This window comes from Opisthocomus hoazin, chromosome Z (genome assembly GCF_030867145.1).
Source record: "Opisthocomus hoazin isolate bOpiHoa1 chromosome Z, bOpiHoa1.hap1, whole genome shotgun sequence".
Classification (NCBI taxonomy): Eukaryota; Metazoa; Chordata; class Aves; order Opisthocomiformes; family Opisthocomidae; genus Opisthocomus; species Opisthocomus hoazin.
Window position 1 is genome coordinate 16,410,242 of NC_134454.1, and position 26,307 is coordinate 16,436,548.

At 46.9% G+C, this 26,307-nt stretch overlaps 1 protein-coding gene across 1 annotated transcript; it reads right to left on the reverse strand.

Moving 5' to 3' along the window:
- Positions 1-618: 618 nt before the first annotated feature.
- Positions 619-25,371, reverse strand: TRIM36 (tripartite motif containing 36). The gene is made up of 10 exons (XM_075410607.1): positions 25,308-25,371; positions 24,353-24,587; positions 16,418-16,761; positions 13,035-13,181; positions 11,876-11,971; positions 10,682-10,935; positions 9,909-10,033; positions 4,457-4,750; positions 3,860-4,157; positions 619-2,366 (listed from the first exon to the last, which is right to left on the reverse strand). Exons 1-10 carry the CDS (start codon positions 25,335-25,337, stop codon positions 2,012-2,014), a joined length of 2,178 nt encoding a protein of 725 aa, XP_075266722.1. The 5' UTR covers positions 25,338-25,371; the 3' UTR covers positions 619-2,011.
- Between the last annotated feature and the right edge of the window lie 936 nt (positions 25,372-26,307).

Below are 26,307 nucleotides of genomic sequence, written 5' to 3' on the forward strand. Positions count from 1 at the left end.
ATGAGCCAGCAGTGTGCCCTGGCTGCCAAGAAGGCCAATGGGATCCTGGGATGCATTAGGAGGAGTGTGGCCAGCAGGTCGAGGGAGGTTCTCCTTCACCTCTACTCTGCCCTAGGGAAGCCTCATCTGGAGTACTGTGTCCAGTTCTGGGCTCCCCCGTTCAAGAAAGATGAGGAGCTACTGGAGAGAGTCCCAGCAGAGGGCTAAGAGGATGGTGAGGGGACTCGAGCATCTCTCCTACGAGGAGAGGCTGAGGGAGCTGGGCTTGTTCAGCCTGGAGAAGGCTGCAAGGGGACCTAATCTATGCTTATCAATATCTAAAGGGTGGATGTCAGGAGGATGAGGCCAAACTCTTTTCAGTAGTGCCCGTGACAGGACAAGGGGCAACGGGTACAAACTGAAGCACAGGAAGTTCCATCTGAACATGAGGAAGAACTTCTTCCCTCTGAGGGTGACGGAGCCCTGGAACAGGCTGCCCAGGGAGGTTGTGGAGTCTCCTTCTCTGGAGATATTCAAGACCCGCCTGGACATGGTCTTCTGCAGCCTGCTGTAGGTGACCCTGCTTCGGCAGGAGGGTTGGACTAGATGACCCAGAGAGGTCTCTTCCAACCCCGACCATTCTGTGATTCTGTGATTCTTTCAAAACACAAAGAGGGCTTAAAGGAAAGATGGAGAGAGACTTTATACCAAGACCTGTAGAGACAGGACAAGGGGCAGTGGTTTTAAGCTGAAAGAGGGTAGATATAGACTAGACACAACTAAGAAATTTCTAATGAAGACGGTGGTGAGACCCTGGAACAGAGAAGGTATTGCCCAGAGAAGGTATGGATGTCCCACCACTGGAAGTGTTCAGTGTCAGGTTGGACGGAGATTTGAGCTACCTGATCTCACGAAAGATGTCCCTGCCCATGGCAGGGGGGAGGGACTAGATGATCTTTGATGGTCCCTTCCAACCCAAACCATTGTATGGTTCTATGATTCTAAAAAATAAGTGACACAGTTTCTAACATAAGGAACAGAAATTTGAGGGGGAGACATCCTTTAAGGCAGAAATCGGGTCTCAAAACTTAATCGGTGCATTTTTAGCATTCTTACTAAAAAAACAAGCTGCTACTAGATAAAAAAAAATTAACTGGCAAAAGCAAGTATTAAAAGAAATACCTGAGTTTTTTTTTTAAGTTCACATATTTCTACTCATGTCAATAACTCATTTGCTTTTGCCTAAATAGCCAGATACTACTACTCACACATGCAAACACTTCTGATTTTGGACTCTAAAGTCTGATGTTTAAGGTAGAATTGCACTTTATGTATTTCATATAGCCTGTAGCAAAAGCCTGGAAGCGTAAAGAAACTTACCATTATGCCACCAACTTTATGACACCAGGTGTCAGAATTAGAGGTTTAGCTTACAGTAACATTAAAGGTACATGACATGCATTCAGATTCTAGTTTACCCTCCTCTTTCCAAATACAACCTTAACGTTCAGCTGCAGTTCTAATTTCCCCCTGCTTTATAATCTATTTTTGCAAATGTTATTTCGTGGTGAAAGGGCGAACCCGTGATGCTCAGGGGTTAACTGGAAAGCATTTGAACCCCCAGAGGCATTCAGACAGATTTCTTAAAAGGATAATGGCAATCACACGCTGTCAGCTTTGACTTTATTAAATGCAAAACTGACTATGTGAGGATTTAAATTACACAGAAGGCAGATTTTTACCCCAGAAGAGTGATTTTGGTTGCTAGCCAAACTTCTTCCCTGCTTCCCCCTGGGAAGAAAGTCTGTGGAGAACAGCATCGCACAGATCACAAGAAAGGCAGGAGAGCTCCTGGAAGAACATTTCCCACCGGTGTGGGAAGTATCTGGACCATTTGTTTAAAAAAAAGCACGGCCCAAAGGCTTGTGAGCAACTCGTAGGTACAATGTAATTAATCAGGACTGAAAACTAAGGTTGAATTCATCTGCTCTTATCCTCCATCTCAGAACAGCAATGGGAAGAGATTACTGCACTAGATGTCGTCGTGGTACTCCCCGTACTTTGCTGTGACAGCTTCCTCGAGACGAACTGCTGCACCACCCATTAAGGCAAACGCCGGGTACATTATGCCAGAGCAGTCCACCTCGCACTCATAAAGGCATTTCATACGGCCTGCATCGTAGAACCCCACCTTGCCCTTGTCACAGTCCAGGCAGATGCCCAAGCATGGCGGCAGGGGAAGGATTCTGCTTGCTGGATCCGTGGGGGCAGCAGGTGTTGTGGGGATAAAGAACTTCTTCATGCCTAAAGTGACCAGTGGGAAAGGCTGCAAGGAGTCAAAGAAGGCATCTTCACTCCCGCTGTCATGACCACTGTCTTGCTCGTACCTAGAAGAGAAAAGCAACCATTTCCTTTTCTCAGATTCTGAAGCGGGATCAGTGATGTGCACTGCAGAAAACATTCTTGTAAGACAGGTAACACCACACAATCACCCATAAAACCTTGTGGGGTTAAAACACGCCTAAACCAGGAAGGGAGATGCATTTAGTAGGTGCAGAACACTCACTTGGGCCACTTTAAACAATAACAGCTAAACACTAATGAGGACAAGACCACAGAAGGCTTTACTAAGGAGCAGATATATCTAAACATACTCATGCTAGGCAATCTTTAATGAACGTACAGGTATAGTAAATTAGTTAACTTATGAAGTGATTTAGCAAATATGACTAATCATTACAGACAAGATATGTTTAACTTTATGTAAATAATGTTAAACGACACCACTAAATAAATTTAACGTTACTATTTCCCATGCCACTGCTGTATTACCTTGTCTTTAATACTCACAAGAAAAAAGTAGTGGTTTAAGTTTTGGATTTTTTGTTTAAAGTGCTCTGCCTGGAGACTTCCCTGAACCCGTTTCCCCGATGGTTACTGGGGAAAGTCTGTCGCCTGGTTTCTTCAGTCGACATGCTTTTCCTGCTACTTCTGTCCCCCAGACGATGACAGACCAGAGAAGTGCACACTCCTATGCACAGACAATCCCTGGCTAAGTTTGCATTTTTGGGGTGTTTGTGGGGAGACTGGATGTGTGTCAGCTAAATTTTCCAGGTATTTGTGTGGATAAGGAAAAAGACATCAGAAAATCAGGATCTAATTCCTCATTTTGCAAAAAGGCTCCATCTGACTTTAGGCAGCTCAAGCCATTGGCATTTTTACACGTTCACTATGATACACAGGCGGAAGCCAATACATTCGTTAGACTCCTGAAAAAGTCACAAGTCCCCAGGAGATAACCTCCCAGCCTGCAGTTCCTCGACACATCCAGGCTTACTACAATCGTAACTGAGAGCTGGAAATCTTTTTGCTGGTTTGTCCACTGTACTTTGGCTTGTGCTCAGTAGCACTCCAGTAGTGTATGCAAGCGTATAGCCTGGGACAAGCGAGTGACTTGGAATCCGCTGTGACGCAAGCTACAGAAAAGATACGCTGATACGCACAGTGAACATTGTACCTCTGAACAGCTGCCAAACCTAGCATGCTAAGGCAATTAAGGCAGGGCATTACTACTGACAATTAAGCATTGCTTCAATCTTGCAACTGATGGGGTTTTTTTACCTTCTTGCTTTAACTGGCATTATCTTCACGTCTATAGGAACCTGATTTCTTTCCCAAAAAGAAAGAAAATAGGACTCTGGATAATTAGAACATCTTTCTACTAATAGCAGGGGATGAATAGGACAACTTGCTTACACCATATGCTTCAAGCATTAGGTTCACCTTCTGTACTAATTGAGACCAGACTTGCTCTCAATTTACTTTTTACAAAGCCATCTCCTTATACAAAACATGTATTAAGCAAGAGTCTGCAATTTACCTTGGGCTGGTCACATCATGGGTATTATGGAACAATTTCTGTATCTTGTTGCTAGAAACAACTCCCACTTTCACCAGGTAGGAATAGGCTTCCACATGAAAAGCCCAGAAGTGCTTCCCTTTGGCAATCCCAGTGTCGCCGATGATGTAATCCAGGGTTGTGTAGCAGCCAACCTGCATGCGCTCAGATCCCAGCAGCAGAGGAAGTCCAGCTGTACTTTCCACAGAGGTTCTTCTTGGGTTCAGCAGGAGATGTTCACTGTTGTACCCACAATTCTCATCGAAAAGAAAACTGAAAACTGAAAAACAGTATCCCAAAAATTTCCTCTTGGTTAAATATTTGACCTTCTGTGCTTATAAACTGCATTTTAAGTCACATTGTTGTTAGAATTTCATGCTTTTAAAGGCTACCAGGAACATCATGCAAGCTACCACTGTCTCAGTATGCTACCCACTTAACCTGCTTGTTAACAGTGCTTCTAAACATTTATGCGATTGGTAACAGTACAGAAGTCTGGGAGCTACTAGAAACCACCTACAGCTCTTATGGCCGACAAACATAGATTCAGCACCTCATGGACATAAGAAAACCCAATACCTGGAGCTGGAGGTGTACGCAAAATAACTTCTTGGCTCCAAGGGCTACAGATGGACCCTTTATATCCTCGAACTCTAAAGGCATAGCTGCTGTCATCATCAAGATCAGATATTACTTTTCTCTTGCTGCAAACTTCGATCTCCTGCCACGTCGCACTCTCCTCTTCTCTGTTAAGCTTACGATACCCAAGAACATAGATATCAGCAGAGTTTGTCTTCCCAGGGCATTCCCAACTGATCAGAGCTTTGTTGTACATTCTGCTCTTCTCTTCATTGATTTCTGGTATTTCTAGACCTGGAGTGCCAGAGATTCAGAGGGAAAAAAGCCAAAAATTTAGATACATGTTGTTTTAGAATTAACCACACCAGCCCTTTGTTGAGTGGCTGTAACACTATGTGTGTGTGTGGGGGGGGAAATCTGACTCACTCAGTTAAAGACTGGAGATGAATACATTGAAAGTTACTTTGAAAGTTGTATTATTTATCTTTGCTGGCAGTCAAAAAAAACATATTAAAACCTATTCCTTTCTGTCATGAAACAAAAAGCTTCTAGGAAGACCTGGTATTACTTAACTATAACATTTTGGAAGCCAATATAAATTGGTAGTGAATGCGATGGCATCTTCTCCTCTTTATCAAAGCTGCACCTAACACTGCTGCCAGGTAATACCTTGTGGATAATAGAATCATAGAAAGTTTTGGGTCGGAAGGGACCCCTAGAGGTCATCTAGTCCAACCCCCCTGCAGCGAGCAGGGACACCACTAACTAGATCAGGTTGCTCAGAGCCCTGTCCAGCCTGGTCTTGAATGTTTCCAGGGATGGGGCCTCCACTACCGCTCTGGGCAACCACCCAGGTGTTTCACCACCCTCATTGTAAAGAATTTCTTCCTTATATCCAGCCTAAACCTACCCTGTTTTAGTTTAAAACCATTACCGCTCGTCCTGTCACTGCTGTCTCTACTAAAAAGATTGTCCCCATCTTTCCTATAGGCTCCCTTTAAGTACTCAAAGGCTGCAATCAGGTCTCCCCGCAGCCTTCTCTTCTCCAGGCTGAACAACACCAGCTCTCTCAGCCTTTCCTCACAGGAGAGGTGTTCCAGCCCTTGGATCATTTTTGTGGTCCTGCTCTGGACCTGTTCCAACAGCTCCATGTCCTTCTTGTGCTGAGGGCTCCAGAGCTGAACGCAGGACTCCAGGTGAGGTCTCACCAGAGCAGAGTAGAGGGGCAGAATCACCTCTCTCGACCTGCTGGCCACACTTCTCCTGATGCAGCCCAGGACACGGTTGGCCCTCTGGGCTGCCAGCGCACGTTGCCGGCTCATGTCCAGCCTTTCGTCTATCAGTACCCCCAAGTCCCTCTCAGCAGAGCTGCTCTCGATCCTTTCATCCCCCAGCCTGTATTGATACCGGGGATTACCCCGACCCAGGTGTAGGACCTTGCACTTGGCCTTGTTGAACCTCATGAGCTTCACACAGACCCACCTCTACAGCTTGTCCAGATCCCTCTGGATGGCATCCCGTCCTTCTGGTGTATCAACTGTACCACTTCAGCTTGGTGTCATCTGCAAAGGTGACATTGCTGAGGGTACACTCGATGTCGCTGTCCATGTCATTGATAAATATATTGAACAGCACCGATCCCAGTACGGACCCCTGAGGGACTCCACTCGTCACTGGTCTCCATCTGGACATTGAGCTGTTGACCACTACCCTTTGGCTGCAGCCATTCAAACAATTCCTTATCCACTGAATGGCCCAGCCATCAAATCCATGGCTCTCCAATTTAGAGAGAAGGATGTTGTGGGGGACCGTGTCAAAGGCTTTACAAAAATCCAGATAGATGACATCCATAGTTTTCCCTTGTTACACCATCATAGAAAGCCACGAGGTTGGTCAGGCAGGACTTGCCCTTGGTGAAGCCTTGCTGGCTGTCTCGAATCACCTCCCTGGCCTCCATGTGCCTTAGCATATCTTCTAGGAGGATCTGTTCCATGATCTTCCCAGGCACAGAGGTGAGGCTGACAGCTCGGTAGTTCCCAGGGTCCTCCTTCCTACCCTTTTTGAAAAGGGGCACAATGTTTCCCTTTTTCCAGTCACTGGGGACTTCCCCTGACTGCCATGACTTTTCAGATATCATGGAGAGTGGCTTGGCAACTACATCAGCCAGTTTCCTCAGGACTCTGGGATGCATCTCATCAGGTCCCATGGACTTCTGTATGTTTAGGTTCCTCAGGAGATCCCGAACCTGGTCTTCACTTACAGCTGGAGGGATTTAACCCTCCTGGTGTCCTTCATGCCATCCATCGACTCAGGAGGGGTGAGGAGAGAGGTTGCCATTGAAGACTGAGGCAAAAAAGTTGTTGAGTACCTCAGCTTTCTCCTCATCTGCTGTTACCAGTTTGCCGGTCTCGCTCATGAGCGGGGGTACACTTTCTTTGACCATCTTTTTCCAGCTGACATACCTGTAGAAGCCCTTCTTGTTATTTTTTCCATCCCTTGCCAAGTTCAGCTCCAGCTGTGCCTTGGCCTTCCTGACCCCATCCCTACACAACCGGGCAGCTTCCCTATACTCTTCCCAGGAAGCCAGTCCCTGCTTCCACTGCCTGTGCAGTTCCCTCTTCTTCCCTAGTTTGACCAGCATCTCTTGCCTCAGCCATGCCGGTCTCTTCCCTTCTCTGCCCGACTTCTTACACTTGGAGACTGAGAGCTCTTGCGCTCTCTGGAATACATCCTTAAAGACCTGCCAGCTCTGTTCTGTTCCCCTGTCCCTGAGGACCGTTTCCCAGGGAGTCCTTCTGACTATCTCCTTGAAGAGCTGGAAATTTGCCCTCCTAAAATTTAGGGTCCTGACTATGCTCTTCATTATTCCCATTTCCCTCAGTAGCGTTAGTTCCACCAGTGCGTGGTCACTGCAGCCCAGGCTACCTCCGATCTTGACATCCCCAACGAGCTCACTCACATTGGTGACCACCAGGTCTAGTATCGCATCCCCTCAGGTAGGGGTGCTTATTACCTGGCTTAAGAAGTTGTCCTCAATGCATTCTAGGAACCTGCTGGATTGCCTACAGCTTGCCGTGTTGCTTTTCCAGCAGATGTCGGGGTGGTTGAAGTCCCCCAGTAGGAGGAGAGCCTGAGAGCACGAACCCTCCTGGAGCTGGAGGAATAACGCTTTGTCTGTCAGCTCCTCTTGATCTGGCAGCCTGTAGTAGACACCAACCACTGGGTTCCCTTTGTTGCCTCTCTCTGTGATTCTTACCCATAAGCTTTCGATCTGCTCGTGGTTGTTCTTCAGGGACAGCTCTTCACTCTGTAGTGTTTTCTTGATGTAAAGGGCAACGTCCCTGCCCCTCCTTCCTCGCCTGTCCCTTCTGAACAGCCTGTAGCCATCAAGAGCCACATTCCAGTCGTGGGATTCATCCCACCAAGTTTCCGTGATGGCAATCAGGTCACAGCTTTCCAGCAGCACGATTGCTTCCAGCTCCTCCTGTTTGTTTCCCATGCTGCATGCGTTTGTACAGAGGCATTTCATCTGAGCTGTCGGCCTCGTTACCTTCATAGCAGAGCACCCCTTTTTTCCCTTGAGGTGTTTCATGGGTATTTTCTTGTTGGCACCTGATACCTCAGGCGCCTCCAGCTGCCTCCCGCAAGACTTCCACATTGCTGCAGTGTCCCTCGCATGCTGCTGGGCAACGGGTTGAGGGCTCCTACTAGCCCCCCATCCCTCTAACCATTGTGTATCCTCCCCTAGCCTGTCGCTGGCAAGCCTGATAGGTTCCCCTTCCCCCTTCACCTCTAGTTTAAAGCCCTGTCAATGAGCCCTGTGAGCTCCTGGGCAAAGATCCTCTTCCCCCTTTGAGAAAGCTGTCTCCCATTTGATGCCAGCAGGCTTGGTGCTGTGTATGTCGTCCCATGGTCAAAGAACCCAAAGTTGTGGCGGTGACACCAGTCACGGAGCCATGTGTTAATAGACTGAGTCTGTCTATGTCGCTCAGCGTCTCTGCCCACCACTGGAAGGAGCGATGAAAAGACAACCTGTGCTCCAGATTCCTTTACTAATCGTCCTAGGGCTTTGAATTCTTTTTTAATTACCCTCGGGCTACTTACTGCAACTTCGTCCGCACCCACGTGGAAGAGCAGCAGAGGATAATAGTCTGAAGGTTGGACCAGTCTAGGAAGTTTCCTAACAATGTCCTTGACCCGTGCTCCCAGGAGGCAACTGACTTCCCTGAGAGGAGGGTCTGCCCGGCATATCGGACCCTCTGTTCCCCTCAGCTGGGAGTCTCCTACAACTGTGACTCGTCTCTTCCTCCTTGTGGAGCTGGTAGTATATGAGAGGGAGGTCCTTCCGATCTTTGTGCCTCCTCCGATGTGGATGGGTCAACCCCTGCACCATCCACCACCTTGTCCTCCACATCTAGAGCCTCATATCTGTTATGCAAAGGCACCTGTGGAGATGTGGTGGGCAAGGGAAGAGTTTGCCTCCTGCCCCGATTGCGGACCCGCTTCCACTCGCTGTTTTCCTTTGCGTCCCTTCCTTCAGCCCGATGGGGGGATGTTACCAGTGCCCTTTGGTCCCGGGCCTTTTTTACAGGTTGTTCCTGGGTAGACTCCTGGGTTGTCAGGGCATGGCTCCACCAGTCGATCTCCTGCTCGGCCTCCCTGATGCTCCATAGCCTATCTACCTCTTCTCTTAGCTCTGCCACCAGGCAGAGTAGATAGTCCACCTGGTCGCACCTTATGCAGTTATTCCCTTTGCTGTTGTCCGTCCCCAGCGCTAGCTGGTGGCACTCGCTGCAGCCAGAGACCTGGACAGCCGCGTGCTTTCCAGGGACCTCAGTCTGAGTTGAGGCTTCCTTTATGACCAGCAGGGAAGAAGCAGCCTTCTGACGGCGTGGTGCCATGGCTGGGCTTCCTTCCTGCAGATGAGTTGCCTGAGCTTGCCTCGGGAGCTGGGGGAGAGCCTCTGCCTTCCCTGCACGCCCTGCCTGCGCCAACTGCCGCGCCACACCCTGTTTGCCCACCCTGGTCGCCGCGCTCCTGGTCGCTCGCGCTCCCTAGGGTCTGCTCTTGTACTCAGGAGGGTCACGCCTCCGTCACCGCTGACTCTGACCCTGCTGAGTCGGAGCTGCCCGCTCATTAGCAGCTGACTCCTGCGTGCTCTGAGGGGGAGGGGGGCTGGGGTGCCTTCTCCCTCCCTGCGCTTTTGACTGCACGATTCTGCAGCTTTGGGAAAGGGTTCCCCGGCGCGGCTGTCCACACCACAGCCCTTCACCTTGGTGGTTTCGCTGAAATGGCTCACAGAGCCATTTCCAGAGTGGATCACAGAGACAAGAAGGACAATGCAAGTCACAAGACTGAGTTCTGCAACTGCAGCCCTCCATAAGTTTTGCCTCTTTCCAGAGAAGGGCTTAAAGCTGTAACTCGAGAAAGACCTGATGGTCTCGCAATTTACCATTGGAATGGGAGGAAAAGTCACCAAGGATCTCTTCTTGCTTGGCTATGTCCACCACAAAGTCTTCAAAAGTAGATTCAGCTGCTGGCCTGAAGCTCTTCAGAGATTCAGTAGCTTTTTGGATTCTGAAAGCACAGAGGCAGACGGATGGCAGAAGAGAGAAAAGGGAATTCATATGTGTGCATTCCTTAAAGTAAAAATTGTAGTTTCTGCTTTAAAAAAAGTTCTCTTTTCACGTACTTACTGATGTCTCCCAGAAATTTCTGTCTCTCTAGACAGAATTCAAATGCAAAACTTAAAAGCTTTTGGTACATCAGTGTAAAGATAAGGAACGGGTAATTGTTCAGTTGGCAGAGTATTTTAACAGTTTGGGCCACTGTGTTGAAAGAACAAAATAGGTATGAAGCACTAATGGAACAACAACTATTAAGATCAAAGAGTTTAAAGCCAGAAGAGACCTATTAGATTAACTTGCAAATACCAGATACAAACCCTGAGCAATGCAATGCACCGGAGAGCTGAACGGGCTACCCTTCCACTGCAGTCCTAACGAACCAGGGTAGGCGCTGTCGCAGCACAGAGCCCCTCCTGTGTGCTGTTCCGTAACACATGCTGTAACGTAGTAATTTCTACCGAAAGTACTGGGACTATCTCTGAGCCTCTGCAATACAAGGTACTGCATTCAGTACTTTGCTAGCAGGTGCCAAAAGAACATGACTGACCAGCCACCCTGGAACAGTACCTGTACCTCAAACAGAAGATAATCAAGATACCTGACATGAAGTTGTTTTGCTGTTTGAACAAAACAAGATGGATCAGTTTCTTTTAGCACTTCCTGAGCATATCCTACAAGGCCATTATTTTCCAGAAGCCCTTGATATTCTTCTGCTTGCGCCTGCAATTTTTCCAGCCTTAAATTCTTAGAAATTTCAATTGCCCTAAGAGCTGCAGATTTCTTCTCTTCCAGGATGTGAGATAATTTCTCAAAACTCTGAGATACTTCTTCTTTAGCTTTTTCACTGTTGCACTAGGAGGGAACAGAAGATGTTTTAGACGGGTTCCACAGCACAGTGGCTGTGTACAGAAACATACTTAAGGTTGTTCAAGATATCATAGCCATCTAGCCATTCTGTCTGTTTGACAGACAAGACTAACGAGCTTTGTTATGCTCTTCAGCACTGAAAATGCAATCAGCACTGCACTGAAGCTCATAAGCATTTACTGTTTTATCACAGAGAACAAAGAACAGAAAAGCATTCCTCTGATTATGTCTTGAGTTATGCACAACATCTGTGTGAACAGCTCCTGGAAAAGCACTGTAAAAGCAGGTCAGCCTCTGAAGTCCTGACGCCCAAGAGCTAAGTGCTCTTCCACCACCCCCAATCGTCCTGAACTGGGGGTCCAGCCCAGTTTCTCACATACGCCCTCAGAACTGTAGTGCCACCTCTGACTAGTGCCCTGGATAAAAGGAATTACAAAGCATGGAAATAATCTGTATCAAGACAGAGGCAGAGACAGGAGCTCCTGCCATATCTGCCATCATGTTTTTCAGCTTGTATGTGAACTCCCAGCTGTGACTCTTCTGCAGGGAGACTTTGGCCTTAATTCTGACTTCACTGCAACATCCCCAAGGTAAACAGACAGCGTAAATTGTGCAGCACCATTAATACACAAGAGCTGTAAGTCTAACTCACCCCTCTTTGGTTAAGTTATCAAATAAGCTTTATTTCAATTAAATTTACAGCAGCATCCAAAATTTCACTTCCCTCTGTGTGTCACCCAAATTTCCCACACTGTCAGGATCAAGTCTGACCATGTGTGATTCAGTACTAACACAAACTGGTCAGAAATTATTTTACTGGCTAATGGAAAAACCCAAAAGATTGAAACACTTCACTGAAAACAGTTCGAGTCCCTGCCGCATCCCTGCAAGAGGCATCCCCAGAGAACCCGCAAGCCACTCTTACCTCTGTTTCTTTCAGCAGCAGATCCAGCTGCGTGATGTGTGCTTTCACCTGGCTCTCCTTACTGATGAGGTACTCAATATCTTTCGAAAGCTTCTCCTGTTAAAATAAAACGGCAAGCTGGCAGAATAAGGGTATCCCACCGAAACTGACAACCAGCGCAGGCAGGTCACCCAGCCAGCGCTCGGTTTATCAAGCTACAAGGACAACTGCCTGCCACTCGTTACGAGCAGCAACCCCTGCAGAAAATTGCTCAGTGACCTGCAGTGACTGCCCAGTGACATCAGGCCATGCTGTGACCAGGACTGGGGGCACAGCCTCCAAACACATAAGAGCCTCAGATGGCTCGTTCTTCCCTAGCCACAGCAGTCACACTCTCTTAGGCTAGGATCATGAGGCTTCAGGACGTTACTTTTTCTTGCAGAAAAGACTCGTTAGTTATTAACTCATTTGTAGTAAGATTTGCTAGAAAAGTGAATGGTTCAAAGCATGAACTTATGGGTGTCTCTGCATTTCCATAGTTGCAAGAGTTAACGGCTGTACAGGAAACGCCTTGCAAACAGGCAAGGAGGCCAAAGAGCACCAGGCAGGCTGGTCTGGTCTTTTTTTTTTTTTTTCTTCTGTGAGCAAGGGAGGAAGAAAAGGAAGAAGAGGAGGTAGCAGCAACCATTCTTTAGTCACAAAGCAATGTTTGCAAGTCTTCCCTGTTGTCCTGTGCTTAGGGAATTAACAGCTATGCAACTTCAGAAACACGCAAGGTCCCAACAGATACTTCGGATGCAAATTTTTCAGGAGTGCTTCTGAAGTATCAGTTAAGCCAAGCCACAAGGCCACTTATCTTAAGAAAGTTAAATTGTAAAGTATTAACTGCTTAAACTTTCTGCATTGATCAGTACTGCTGTACAGTTCACTAAGATAGGTGGGACCTCTTTTCAGGGGTTATGTCTCAAGCCTCACAGAAAATACAGTTTAGTTTCTCAGACATGCACTATGTCACACTGATACATACATTAACAGATGTTGCACAACAGCATGCCTCATGACTAGTTCAGTGTCCTCTGAACACACGTCTTGGCTTCCTGCCATAGGGAGTTTGCCCTTATACCAGAAGCTCGGTACTCTTCCCCTTCTTCAGGCCAGGTCCAACAATGTTTACTTTTACCTTAAGGGTTTTGTAGGCAGTGCTCATAGTTGTTACTCTGTGGTTTGCATGACATCCACCTAGTTTACAAAGATGACAAACAGGCCTTCTGCAGATTTCACAGTACATGTTTACCCTCTCCATTTCATGTTCTGGACACATCAAAATCTAGGGGGGGGGGGAAACAAAAAAAAAGATAGCAGAGAGAATGCAAGTGAGAACGCAGATGTACTTCCAAAAACTGAGGTGCTCAACAAACCATCAAAACACTTCATCATCCCACAACAGTGTCTGATTTAATCAGTGGATTTTTTACACTCACTTTATCTTTCACCTTTTACATTTGTCCATGCTAGTGAAAGCCAGCAGATGAAAACACAGTTTCCTGAGGTTTACAGTGAGTGAACCTGTAGCAATGTCTGTGCACACAACACATAGCCTCCATACTGCAGTCAACCATTTTGCTAATCCCAGAAGTTGATTGCACGTCTGAAGCTCCCTACAATCTTGTTCAGAGCTGTAAATATAGTATATAACACAAATTTAACCATGTCCATGCCAGCACCTCTGGAAACAGCTGCGAACTGTTTCTTAAAGCAAGAGTTGAACATAACAAAGTAATGCTTTAAGTCTAAACTAGACTCTGATCAGCCACACAGCCATTGCTCTCAGACCAACAAATGAAATGCAGCCACCACCACCAGTCACAGTCATTTTAAAGACAAAAGGCTCCAGTGTTTCCATTTTTCTGTCTGACTCCCATCACAAGTTGTTCATGTTGCGCACTAATTACTTTATCAGCTTAAACAGCATTGCGAAAAAGCTGGTGCTCACTGAAAACCATCTTTCAAAAACTGAACGTGTTGAAATAACTGCTTGAGGAGGAAAAAAAATTGCTGCTGAACTCCAAGCTCAAGCAACAGATGAAATCATTGGAGGGTGTTAAAAAAAAAACAGCACAGGCTTTGCCTCATTCTGGAGTACTGAAAGACAACATTTGGGTTCGTCTACTCCATGTTAACAAATAAGGGCTCTCGAAAAGCTTTTCAGTTTCATGCCAAGGAGAAGAACAAGATAGCAGTGCCAAGAGTCAAGCTTTGAAAGTATTATCTTTTAACACACACACACACCAAAAAAAAAAAAAAAAAGGGCAGGAAAGCGCACAAAACCAGAAAAGTGTGAACAGCATAAGTATGGACACAGTAAGCTAAAACTGCAGACCATCTTCGAAGCCAACTCTCAACGCCCAAATGTTATCTTAAGCTACGGTGAAAAGCCCAAAGACACCAGTCTCACCAGCACCTTGGTACATAAGACTATCATTAAACAGAATATGCAGTAAGCTATTCCATTCTCACTGACTGCTGGATTGGGGGGGGGGGGGCGCAGGAGGAAATCTTCAGGAAAACCAGTTGTGCAGGCAGACATCTCCAAAAACTGCAGTCATGCTGTTAGTCTGTGGCAGTAATTTTTCCACAGCAGTGCACAGTCACATCTAACAGAAACCACATATTTTTATTCATCTCCTTGTGTAAGCAAGAATTACAGCCTGCAAGCTAGAGACACAGGAGGTCAGCACATTACCTTGTCTAGCTCCCTCAAAATGCAAGAACAATCAGCCCAGTATGTGCTTCTCCCATCCCCACCACACACGTTACAAAGTGCTCTCCAGGCTGGTTGTAAACTAAAGTGATGACTGGAAACACTGTTTAGGAGACCAGCAAATACTTCATGCATTCAGTTCAGGTCTTAACAATGTAGTGCAATGAAAAATGCACTTTACTTTCTTTTACTAAGCTCAAACAGTCATTAAATAGTCTCTGTGAGAGCACAGTAAAGATCAGTTTACTGCTGTTGGAAAGTTTTTCGACAAAGTAGATGTGTCTATAGTTGATTTAACTATACTATGTTTTTCTCCTTTTTTTTCTTTTTTTTAAACAGTACATCTGTCTTCACATACAATTTAAAACAGCTAACTCCCATATGCATGCACACACTTGATACATCAAGGTCAGGATGTTTTAAACCACTTCTCCCCCTTTTACTCTGCTTCAACAGAATTCAGTTACTGACTTTTAAACCCAAATTCAGTCTGCATCTATTATAACAACATACGGTACTGTTAAGAGTACACAAGGATCACAAGAAGCCTTCGGTATTTTTAAGTTGCAATATTGCAGCAGTGAGGTCTTAGATACCGCAGAGGCAAAGTTTTTAAGCAGCTGTACAGCGTTTTAGATCAAGAGCTGGAAGACAGCATACAAACTTTTGCCTTACTCAGTTAATCCAGTAAGGGGACATTTCACAAAGATAGCTGTGTGCTAGCGATTTTTAAAGCACATCAAGCACATGCTTGCTCCCAACTGGAATGTATGTGTTAGACTCCAAAAAAAAACCAGACAGCAGTAAGAGGACTTCTGGATGTTCACTACCTGCCAGCTCACTAACTTTTGAGGCTCAATTTTTTCCAGTCTCAGCAAGAAGGTACACCACCAGTCAAGAGCTTGTTACGCACTGCACATTAATCAAATCTACTTAATTTAATCAAAATTAATCAGGACTCCTCAAACATCAGCATTTCCAGTATCTGTGGGACCTCCAGTGAGGTCACCAGCCACAGGCACGCAACAAGTGCTGGGACATTAAGACCTGCTGTGGTCCCTTGTTAAAGAGATGGCAGCTGTGACAATCCCTCCCGTGGTGCAACTTCAGTTCAGTCAGGCACTGCCACGTTCCGCACCACGCTCAGCAGGAGAAACAAGGGCAGCAGCACTTTGCAATCACTCTGTTTTGTCTGAACGCAGCAGCAGCAGTGTGTAAAGCAGAAAACTTCCCATTGCACTTTTCTCTTCTGCTGTAGCTGAAAAAATAACAGGGTGTCATAACAACAGAGACCTAAACTCCACCTTTTGCTATCACTGGATGCAGTGCAGGAGGGAAGAAAGATGCTTTGTGATGGATCAAGTTCAGGCACAAAACATCCAGAGGGAACCGACCTTAAGGGAGCCATGGTGCAGGACTGTTGTGTTGGGTTTTTTTTAAGTTTATTGCACACAGGCATCCTCCTTGACCCGACTTCTAGAGAAAAGCCCTGATGTTTTAGATGCTCAAGATCACTAAGTCTTCCAAAAAAACAACAACAAAAAAGACCCAAATCACAGATCACCCAATCCACTCCCCAAAGTAAAAAATTCTGTATTTTTAGGGACCCCTTCAAATATGTTCTCAATGTCCTCTTCAACGACAACCACTTCAGCATAAATAGGAAAAAAACTTACGGTTCACTCAATAAATGACAGCAATAGTCAGTCAAGCAACAATGGTCCTAAAAAGCAACTACTGTTGCACAGGTATGTCTGAAGCTATATGCAAATGCTGCAACCCAAATTCTGTAAGATACTTACCTTGGGTCTGAAGTTGGTGGTTGGTCCTATATATTCATGCTGGGCTTTCACCGTTCCCCAAGGATGGTGTATTTTGAAACACTCATTGCAATAGCTTGCGCTGCAGTCCAGGCAGCTCTTTGTGGACTCCTGAGGTGGAGGTTTGCAGAAATCGCACATAATAGCAATGGCTGCCCTGGCCGCCTGTCTGTATCTTTCCACAATGGTTTCCAAAGTAAAGTTGCGAAATAAGCCATTGATGCCACGTTCTCCAAGATCAATATCCCGCTGGCAACCCGGACAATGAAACAGAGTCGATCTAGGAGTCAGTGAATTGCGTTTTCTGCCTGTGTTGACACCAAATCCTGATTTAGGAGAAGCATAAACAGAAGAGGTTTACATTTTAAACTCATGAACCAATTCCAAGCTATCGTAGCACATCATCCAAACCAGTACAATACCAATTCATATGCAGTCTGCCAAGCCAAAGAGAATACATTTGCCATGACAAGGTAGTGTAACGTCTGAGTCCAAGGGACATTACAAACTACTGCTCTAAAGCTTCATTCTATCTTAAGATGAATTTAGCGGTTCCAATCCTATCTTCTTCATCTAGTTTTGGATGCAGTCAAGCTGCAGCCTTTCGAAACACTAAACACAAGTCTCCCAGAAACCAGCTGGTTTTAGGCTAAATGGCTGCCTGTATAGAGAGCAACAGCTTTGTAACATATTGAAGTGAAAGATGCTTATTCCCAGAGTGAGACTAGTTATTCCCAAATATAGCCAGCTTTGAGCTCCCTAAAGTTTGTTTTGGCTGAGACAAACTTATCTGGCTCATCCCAAGAGGCATCATAAAAAAATAAACAGGCAAACAACACAACTAGATACTACCAGTACGAAATCTCAGCCAAATCATTTAGTCACAATACGCAGAGGCTGACTTGCCCCTTGCTGAATGGCCTTGATAAAGGAGGGCTGCTTAGTAAGCCCCGCACACCAAAGGGGATACCGAGGTGGTTACGTCTGAGAGGTTTCTCTGCCCAGAGCTGGGGAACCACGGATCTGCGCGGTTACACAGGGTACATCCATATCTTTTCACTTCAGAAGGGGACAGCAGAGAAGCTGCACTCCTACAAAACAGCTATGCACAAACTTTCCCTCCTTTCAAAAAAAAAGCTATCAAAGGCTCAAGTAACACCGCAAGCGTAAGGAGCCTTTGAAGCCTGCTCAAGGGGATGGCTCACACAGACCCAAAAGCTATTTACAGGGTAACATACTTGAGGCTTTCAAACAGGGAGTGCATCCCCATGTCTCACTCATGAACCCAGCAGGCACAACTGTCAAAAAGAGTCCTTTATGTATTTCTGAAGCAGGCTAAGCTAGTGTTTAGGCTTAACATGTATCCTCTTAGATTCCCCTTACAAAAAGATAAAAAACCATCCTCTGTAGCTGGAGCATGATTTTAAGATCCCTTTGGGAGGACTGCATGTTGGTATAACTAACAAATTTGTAAATGCAGGTATGGCTTCAAGCTGAATTCTTAGTCTTGAAATTGGTTCTTCTTCAGAAAGGGAAATTTGTTCTCATCTGTATTTAATCAGTGTTTTCCCATCAGATATGTTGATGCTTCATTTCTTTTTGAAGTGTCCTTTGATGCTATCCAAAAGACACTTGCCATGTGCTGCTCTCCTGTGACTGCCTCACCCAACAATCCAAAACCTCCCTTCCTATAACGCCCTTTCCAGCCTCTTTAAAAAAATCAAACCAACACTCCCGTAAGGAACTAGTTCTTTTAAAAAATCTTTGAAATGCACCCCATGATAGTTATGCAAGACCGTCAGCCAAGAAGCCACAACCAGAGCATGAGTACGTGTGTACAAGCTGGCAGTCTCAAACTCAGCTGGTCTCGTACCTCTCTGTCGGTTTTCAGCAGAACAACTGGACTGCATTTACAGCACAGCATGGGTGACACAAGGCACTGGTATACAGCTCTCTGGTGACAGGAAGCAGAGATCTTTTCCTCCTACTTTTTTTTTAGTACTTACTTGAAGTGAATTAATTACCCAAAATGCACGTCCTGCGGTACCTGTAACTTGGCATACACAGCAACACACACATGCAATGCACAACAACAGCTGTGAAACACAAAGTGTATTTGCACTGTATGCTCCAAGCTAGCACTGCACACAGCAACACAGAGAGACCTTCTACACAGATTTCTACAATGGCCTAAACAAAAAAGATGATTTTGCATGCAGTGCCATGCAGTCAACAGCTACAGAAAGGGATCTGGAGTACTTACATTTGCTAAAAGTAAGAAAACAATGACACAGTGTCGTACGTACAGAGACTGCCTATAAGCAGTATGCTATAGGAGAGAGCGAGCAATGAAAAAGCAAAGTAACAAGAAAAAAAAAAAAACAAGACATGGTGCAGTGGTCAAGTTTAAAAATACGATCTGAAATTCGTTTCCAGTAGCATGCTTTTGAAGTCTGGCCCAAGCGGCTCAAACGTGGAAGCGGTGTTTGTTTAACTCAAAGGTGAGTTCAGCTGCATCCCAACGGAGGCCTTTCATTCTGCCCGTGGCGGACCGAAACGAGACCGGCATCACGAGCCATGCTCTGCGAAGACTGGTGACACTCTGCTTATGGAAAGCGATCCAGTGCCAAGGAAGTCCTGCGCACCTTCAGATGTCTCATCCCTTTTCACTCACAGCACTCCAAGAGCCTAGGGTTGGTTTTTCTTCCCTTGTTTTAACCCCTGTTAGTTTACTTGCTAAGCTTCTTGGCATGCTCTGCCACTTCAATACTTCAAGTTTGGAAACATTCTCTCTTTGACTAGTGCATGTTAAAATATTAACATGCAGTAAGAATCACTGTCCTTTCTGCTTACAGGATTTCTACACTCGTACTTTAAAAAGAAAGCACTGATGAAGTGATAAATTACTTTGAGCAGTATCTTTCCTGTCTATCTTGTGTCCAGTTTGCTAAAACTGAATTCTGCTTACACAGAAGGAAAAAAAAAAAACCCCAAAACATACAAAAAAATGGAGCTGCAAACCCCATGGATTTTGTAGACATACTGGATGTGCAGCTCACAAAAACTTCAGTCCTTCCCACGTTCTCTTTTACACGCTGCCAATCCGGTTTACAACAAACACGCGCGCATTTTGTGGAATACTAGGAATCATCACCAGAAATTTCCAACTGTCATTTGTAAACAGGCTGCTCCCCTTGCAATGAATAGCTCAAACAGCAACTAAAAAAAGCACAAAATACGTTCACGCTCATGACTGAGCATGTTCATGCTCAGACTCCAACCTCACAAATATTACGATACAGATTGCAAAGACTTAAGTCAAAGAGCACTCTTAAGTACGTCTTTAAAGACAATATTTAAATGTCCTCTTCCTAAGCAGAGGTACCAACCCTTAAAATGTTGAAAAGCCCAACCTGCAGCTGATTGTTTGCAAAGGGATAAGACATCTTAAAGATAAAATTGTGTTTTCCAAGTAAACAGTATCACCAGAATTCTCTGGTTATGGAAGACACGGAAGTTAAATGTGTGAGAGTTTAAAAAAATAAAGATTTTAAAAGTCAACTGGATTCTCATAAAAGTTTTTCAAAAAATACGTATGTACGTTGCCACCCCCCGAACTCAGTTAATGCTTTTGGACTGATTTTTAGGAAGAAAGTAAAAAAAAATGTGACAGAAGTCAGCAGCTGCAAAATGTCATTTTCAGATACTTTAACTTTCCCCAAATCAAGGGTGCCTTCTGCAAAAAGAGTAGATAAAGATAGCTTTCCAAGAGCTCTGACGGTGTCCTACGGTATCTTTGTTTTATGACACTTTTAGTCTTCCACTGAGGCAACTTAAACTTCCCCTTCTGATTAGCTGCTTTGTCCTCCACTGAGTGTGAAATTCAGATTTGTGTTTAGCTCAGTTCATGTCTTTTTTGAAGGACACGGTATTTCTACGGATTGCTGATGCGCCTGACAATATTATGGCAGCATGGAGCTTTGGGGTTTTTTTTTCCATTTTTAACAGAGCATCACATCCAAAAAAGTATTTATGTTAACAAACCCACATAGTGGCTGAGATGCTTAGACTAGCTCAATTTTGGAAATTAGACGTACTTAGAACAAAGAGACACTGGCTATCCTTCAACCTGACTCTGTCACCAAGCATGCCAAACATTACAAGTGTATCAATTTAAAATATTTCATTTTCCTCCTATATTCATGTGCCATGCTAATCTGCCAGATCCAGAACTACCTACACAGATTCACATGGTGGAAATTTCAATCTGCTTCTCTATCAAATTATGCGGGCCCAGATACAATGAAGAACCGGTATTACCTTACATTTAGAAGTCAAGGCGAACCATGACCTCTCAATGTTACCAAAATCAATCTAATAATTACACTTCACTACAAGCAAGACAGCAGTTTTACTGAAACTTGAGCACATAAACTCTTGAAAATTAAAAAGCGGGGGTGGGGTGGGGTGGTGACTACTGTTTTTTTGTTTCAAAGGGGAGAGAGAACGTGCGTTTTTGCACCCATTAATGTATGTTCAGTCATGCATACACATAAGAAAAAAAATATAATCCAACCCTTAACTGAATTCCAGTCCAGTTGACCTTTAAGTCAGTGTGAAACAGAATGAAAAGCTTTCCTTATAGAAGTCCTTTGCTGTACCTTTGCTCACTGCAAAAGCCATTTTGTGGACTTGACCACTGACAAAAAGCTATATGCTAACCAACAATATTTAACTCAAGATCTAAATGCTAGACTATCTCTAGCCAATATAAGAAGTGAAGCATTTCTACCTCTCCACCCAAAAGACCTCCTCTGTGAGGCTGTGAACAGTGAACAGAAAGCTGTTTAGAAATCAAAAAATGAGATACACCATTGGCTTACAATGGTTCAGATGAAAAGCATCAACTGTTTTCTCTCCTGTGGCTGCAAACTACTGCAGGGCTGAAAGGCAAGAATGTTTAATTTCCTAGCGCATGAAACAACTGCAGTATTTAAGTAGAACAGAAAAAGCGAGAAAGAAGAAATGGGGGGAGGAGGGGAGGGCAGGGAGAGATACTTCAGACATTCAGTTTCTGCATCATCCATCAGTGCTGCACAAGTGTCAACGTAACCACATTACACGCTTTACTCTAATTACACCAACATTGTGATTACACTAACATTACAGAAAATGGATTAGCAATAAGAAATAACCTTTATTTTCATTTTATATGCAACATAATTTTTTTAATGAGAAATTCTTTTATATACAACATAAACAGTGGGGGTTTTTTAAACCATAAACAGTGGGGTTTTTTTTAAACCAAGGCATTATACTTTAAGAAGCATAGGCACTCCTTTTTAGCTGAAAAAGAGTTCCGGCCTTTTTTACACTAAGATAAATTGTATTTCTAAATGCAAGCTGTGTGTGCACAACAAATACAGGATGTGGACCCGTTCCTTCTGGCATCTCAAGAATTCAAATGCCCAAATCATTTTAAATAGATGATACTCCTCATGGAGATCGCAGGGATTCCTCGAATGAAAAAAGAAAAAACCCACAGTGGGAGGAAGGCGTCGTACACATTTTCAAATATAACAATAATGTCTTGACAGTGACATGCCCTGCACAAGGCTACCAGAAATTCTAGTGGCTTTTTTGTTATACGTGTGAGGCCCCACTTTGGGTGTTTTCTTGTACTTTTTTTCTCTTACGGAGCTGGTTTACTACAAATTCCCCTACGGATCACAAAACGAGTTAGGCGCACGCAGTGTGCAGCATGGGTACTTCAGGTGCAAGGCCAGAACTGTACAGACGTTAAGCTGCAAGTTGGCTGAACGCCGCTGGTACCGAGCGCCTGAGAGCAGACCTCACGCCTCACGCGGCACGCGGCGATGGAGCCGTAACGCCTGCAACATCAGAAGCAAAGACAGAACAATGTGAATGTCCAAATGCATTCTTTAAAGCTCCCATTTCCATATGCTTTTAATTTTGTAAATCTGAGCTGTCTGAGATGGTAATTTTCCTGTGACGTGCATCTGCCCAACGCTCTCTGGGAGGAAGGGGAAAAAGCCCATCACTTCCAAGTCTCAACACTACCTTGCTACTCATCAAACAGGTACGAAGTCTTTAGCAAAGCATTCACCTCCCTCTCCTAGCAGATCAGATGAGGAGGTAACACACCTAGTTCCCCATCAGTTTGCTGGGATGGTGGCAGATTACTGTGGATTTGAAGATTACAAGCCCTGCAACAGCCTCTGTGTATGGATCGCAGGGGGGCAGGAGCACCAAGAAGGGGTCTTTCCTGCCCTGTCTTTAGGGGTGTAACAAAGCAGTAATGCTAAACCTCACGAGAAGGGCAGCCAACAGCGCAGCACTGCGCACCGAACTCTGCAAATCTAGCAGTAATTAAATGCCAGGTCCCCACGGGAGCCCTGCCTCCTCCGTGTGCCGCGTGCGGGCCATGCCACGCTAGATCACTATCCCTACTGGCCTGGGAGATGCAGGACCACCTCCTCGCTTCGGCTGCGCCCCGCGTGACAGCCCCACGCTTGGCAAGACACAGCGTTCGTGGGGAGGTTGCCCACGGCACGCCCGCCACTCCCCAGGTGCTCCAACGCCTGCACTGTGAAAGCATAGAGGGGACAATGGCCGCCGTGGAAACCGGTGACCGCTTCAGGCCATGCATGCCATGCCACGCCAGACACGATGCTCACTGAGGGAGGACAGGGATAAGCTTGGGTTTGGGAGAAGGCAGTCACCGTCAGGCTGCCTTCCCTCCAAACGCCACATAACGCTGCAGTGCGAGCAGGCTCAGGAAGCAGCCCAGGCGTGTGCCTGTAGAGCTAAACAGTGACCATGGGGCTGTGCACCCCGCATCCAGAAAACAGGGCTGCAGTGAAGACCACTAGCCGTTTGGTTCGGGGATCCCCTCAACCAGCCAAGCTACACAGCAAGCACAGCGGTCGCTTATCAGACTGATTGGAAAAGAGCCCCGGTACTAACAGCTCGGGAGTCGTTTACAAGAAGCGGGTGAAATAAAGCATCTGAACTTTGAAAACTGGGGAGGATGAACGTCAGTAGCACACGAAATGCAAGGTGCAGCTCTGGGGATCATCTTGCAGGTGACTCTTCCAGTGCACCGCAGACTGCGGTCTTAAAGTGGGTAATTATGTCAGAAGGAAGCCTGAAAGCCAACATGAGGTTTCTTTGAAGGAGTCTAACACGCACAAAGCGCTTCCGATGTATCTGTGTAAAAGCAGATCAACTCATCCGTGGGTTACACGGACGGCTGAAAGAGTCTTTCTAGTGTGATATCACAAAGGGCACGAGGAGCCCTGCAGCTACGTGCTCCTTCGAGCTTTGGGCAGGCTGCACTGACAGAGACCGTGAGCGCAGTCTTCCTACAGTCACCCGTCCTCCGACTCTGCAACTGCACGATGACCATCATCTACGGAAAATGACTTATCGTGAGCATATCGAAATGGGCAAGGCAAATCTAACATTTGCAAAGTGAACCGAGGCTCGGAAGAAAGTCCCAACTACTGAATTTAGGTTGGCCAAAACCTGAGAGAACTACCTCAACAGTACTACCGGCAGGCAATAAAATTGCAGGGATCCGCATCTCGACGCTATGGAACGTGACACTATGGCTTCTCGGTGTAACTGAAATACAGGAACAAACAGACACAACAGCCACAAAGATTTACAGGATGCCATGAGGATAGATCCCTTATATATGAAACAAAGTGCATTGTCCTTAAAAATATTCCCATTGCTCTTGCTAGAGAATGAACAAGACTCGCACTATGCCCAAGTCATCTCTTTACCTGTGTCAGGAGCAATGGGAAGACATTTTACCAGTGCAGACACCATTCAGCTCAAGTCAGTCCAATACACAAAATTAGGAAAACACGCAAAAATTCTGATACGTACCTGATCTACTAACCCTGTCAATTCTGTCTGTGCTAGAAGAAGAGATTTTAATTCGAGGGCTGCTCTGATTAGAGGATTCAGAGCCTCCATCAGCGAAAGAGTCTTCGAACGCAAAGAGTATTTCTTTGACACACTTGTGACAGACATTGTGCTGGCAAGGAAGGATCAGCGGGTGGGTAAATAACTCCTCGCACGCCGGGCAGATGAGCTCTCTTTCGATACCCTTAATGGCAACCTTCATGACAGAAAGAGGGAAAAACAAGCATCAGTGTAGAAAGCGCGAGCCAGCGAGGCTTGCTTGCAGCTGTGTGTCACCGGACCCCAGCCCTGTGGAATGACGGCTGCGCGCAGTTGTAGCTGGCTGGAGGCAGTCCCCAAACACATCTCAAATTAACATTTACGAACGCACCGGCGGCGTTCGTCTCTCCGCTGAAACGAACACCGCCACCGGGCAAACCCAGTTCATCTTCAGGTCACGCCTGCATTGCAGGGGAGGAAAGGACGGGAGGGGACCAGCTCTGATTCCCCTCCAGGACCCAGCGCAACAAAAGCCACCCTGCTCCGCACAATGGGCACCCACGCGTTTCACCCGGCTCGCTCGCTCGCTTTCCAAGCAGGGGAGGATTTGGGGGGGGGGGGGGGGGGGGGGGGGAAGAAGAAAAAAGAGAGAGAAACCAGGTGTGAGACCGGTGAGACAACAGGCTCCCCCGCCACGCAGTTCACACCCAGGGACTGAAGCTGGCCCGGCTCTGCCGGAGGCACGCAGCGCAGCCCCGGCGCCCGCCCGCGGCTCCCCGCCCGCCCCCACCCGGCTTCGGGTCCGCGGCCCCGCCACCCGCCACCCCGCCGCCGGGGATCCCTGCGGGCAAGGCTGCCGGAGGGACCCCCCCTGCCGGGGCAGGGTGCGTAGTGGTGGTGGTGGGCACCCCCCCAGTCCGCACCCCCCCGCGCTCACCGGGCTCTCCTCCAGCCGAGCGCCCTCCATCCCCGCGGCCGCTCCGCCGCAGCGCCTGCCGGCCCGGCGGGAAGGCGGCCGCGCCGAGGGGCGGGGGGGGGGGGGCAGTGGCGTCCTCCGGGCGGGGCCAAGGGCGGCGCCCAGAGCGAGCGTTACCGGCACCGGGCACCGGCGGCGGCCACGCCCGCGGGGCCGCGCGGCCGGCAGGGGGCAGCGCGGCGCCGGGCCGGGGCGGGGCCGCCTGCTCCTCCCCGGGCCGCGGGGAGAGGGGCTTTCCTGGGGGCTTTTGCTTTTCGGTTTATTTTGCTCCCGCCCGCCACCAGCCGGAACGAGCAGCGGTGCTGCCGGACCTGCGGCTGCCGCGGGTTTCGGCAAGGGTGCGGGCCCGGTGCTGTCCGCGGGGAACGCGGCTCGGGGGGAAAAACGGCTGTCCGGGAGACGGGGAGTGGAGGCGCACAGGGCCGCAGCGCGGCAGCGGGAAGGAGGTTCGGCTGACGGAGAAGGGGGGCCTGGGCGATGTCAGCGGGGAAACGCTGGCGGTTCGACGAGCCCCGGGTTTGGCCTGTTTGCCGATCTGAAAGGCGAATGACAGGGTAAGGAGTTCCTTTTTGCCCTCAGAGCTACCCTCGGTGCGAGTCAGTAAATCAGACGTGCTCGAAATGTCTGGTTTGGGTTTTGGTCCTTGTTTGTGTCTGGGCTTCAGTGGCCTGTGGGTGAGGCTCGAATGGAAAATTACACCCACAAATCGTGAAGACAGAGGTGATGTTTTTGCGTGTCTGGTATCACAAAGAAGAACTTTCTAGAGAACACATATAAAGACGCTCTTTCACCTTTACTGTAGAAACCATCCTCATACAAATACAGAGTACTGTGCTTGAAATGATTGCGGTGGTGCCAGCAATGTGCAGTCTCTGTGTTCAAACGGAAATGTGCCACTTAACCGAGCTGGGGGGGCAACGGCTTGGTAAGGACGTGAGTTGTCAGCCTTCCAACCGTCTTT

Excerpts from the sequence above, each read along its gene's own strand:
- TRIM36 (XM_075410607.1), bottom strand. The coding sequence starts at position 25,337 with ATGGAGGGCGCTCGGCTGGAGGAGAGCCCG. Across the intron at positions 10,936-11,875 it reads TGCTGCTGAAAGAAACAGAG|TGCAACAGTGAAAAAGCTAA; the intron begins GTAAGAGTGGCT and ends GTTCCCTCCTAG. Across the intron at positions 2,367-3,859 it reads CATGATGTGACCAGCCCAAG|GTACGAGCAAGACAGTGGTC; the intron begins GTAAATTGCAGA and ends TTTCTCTTCTAG.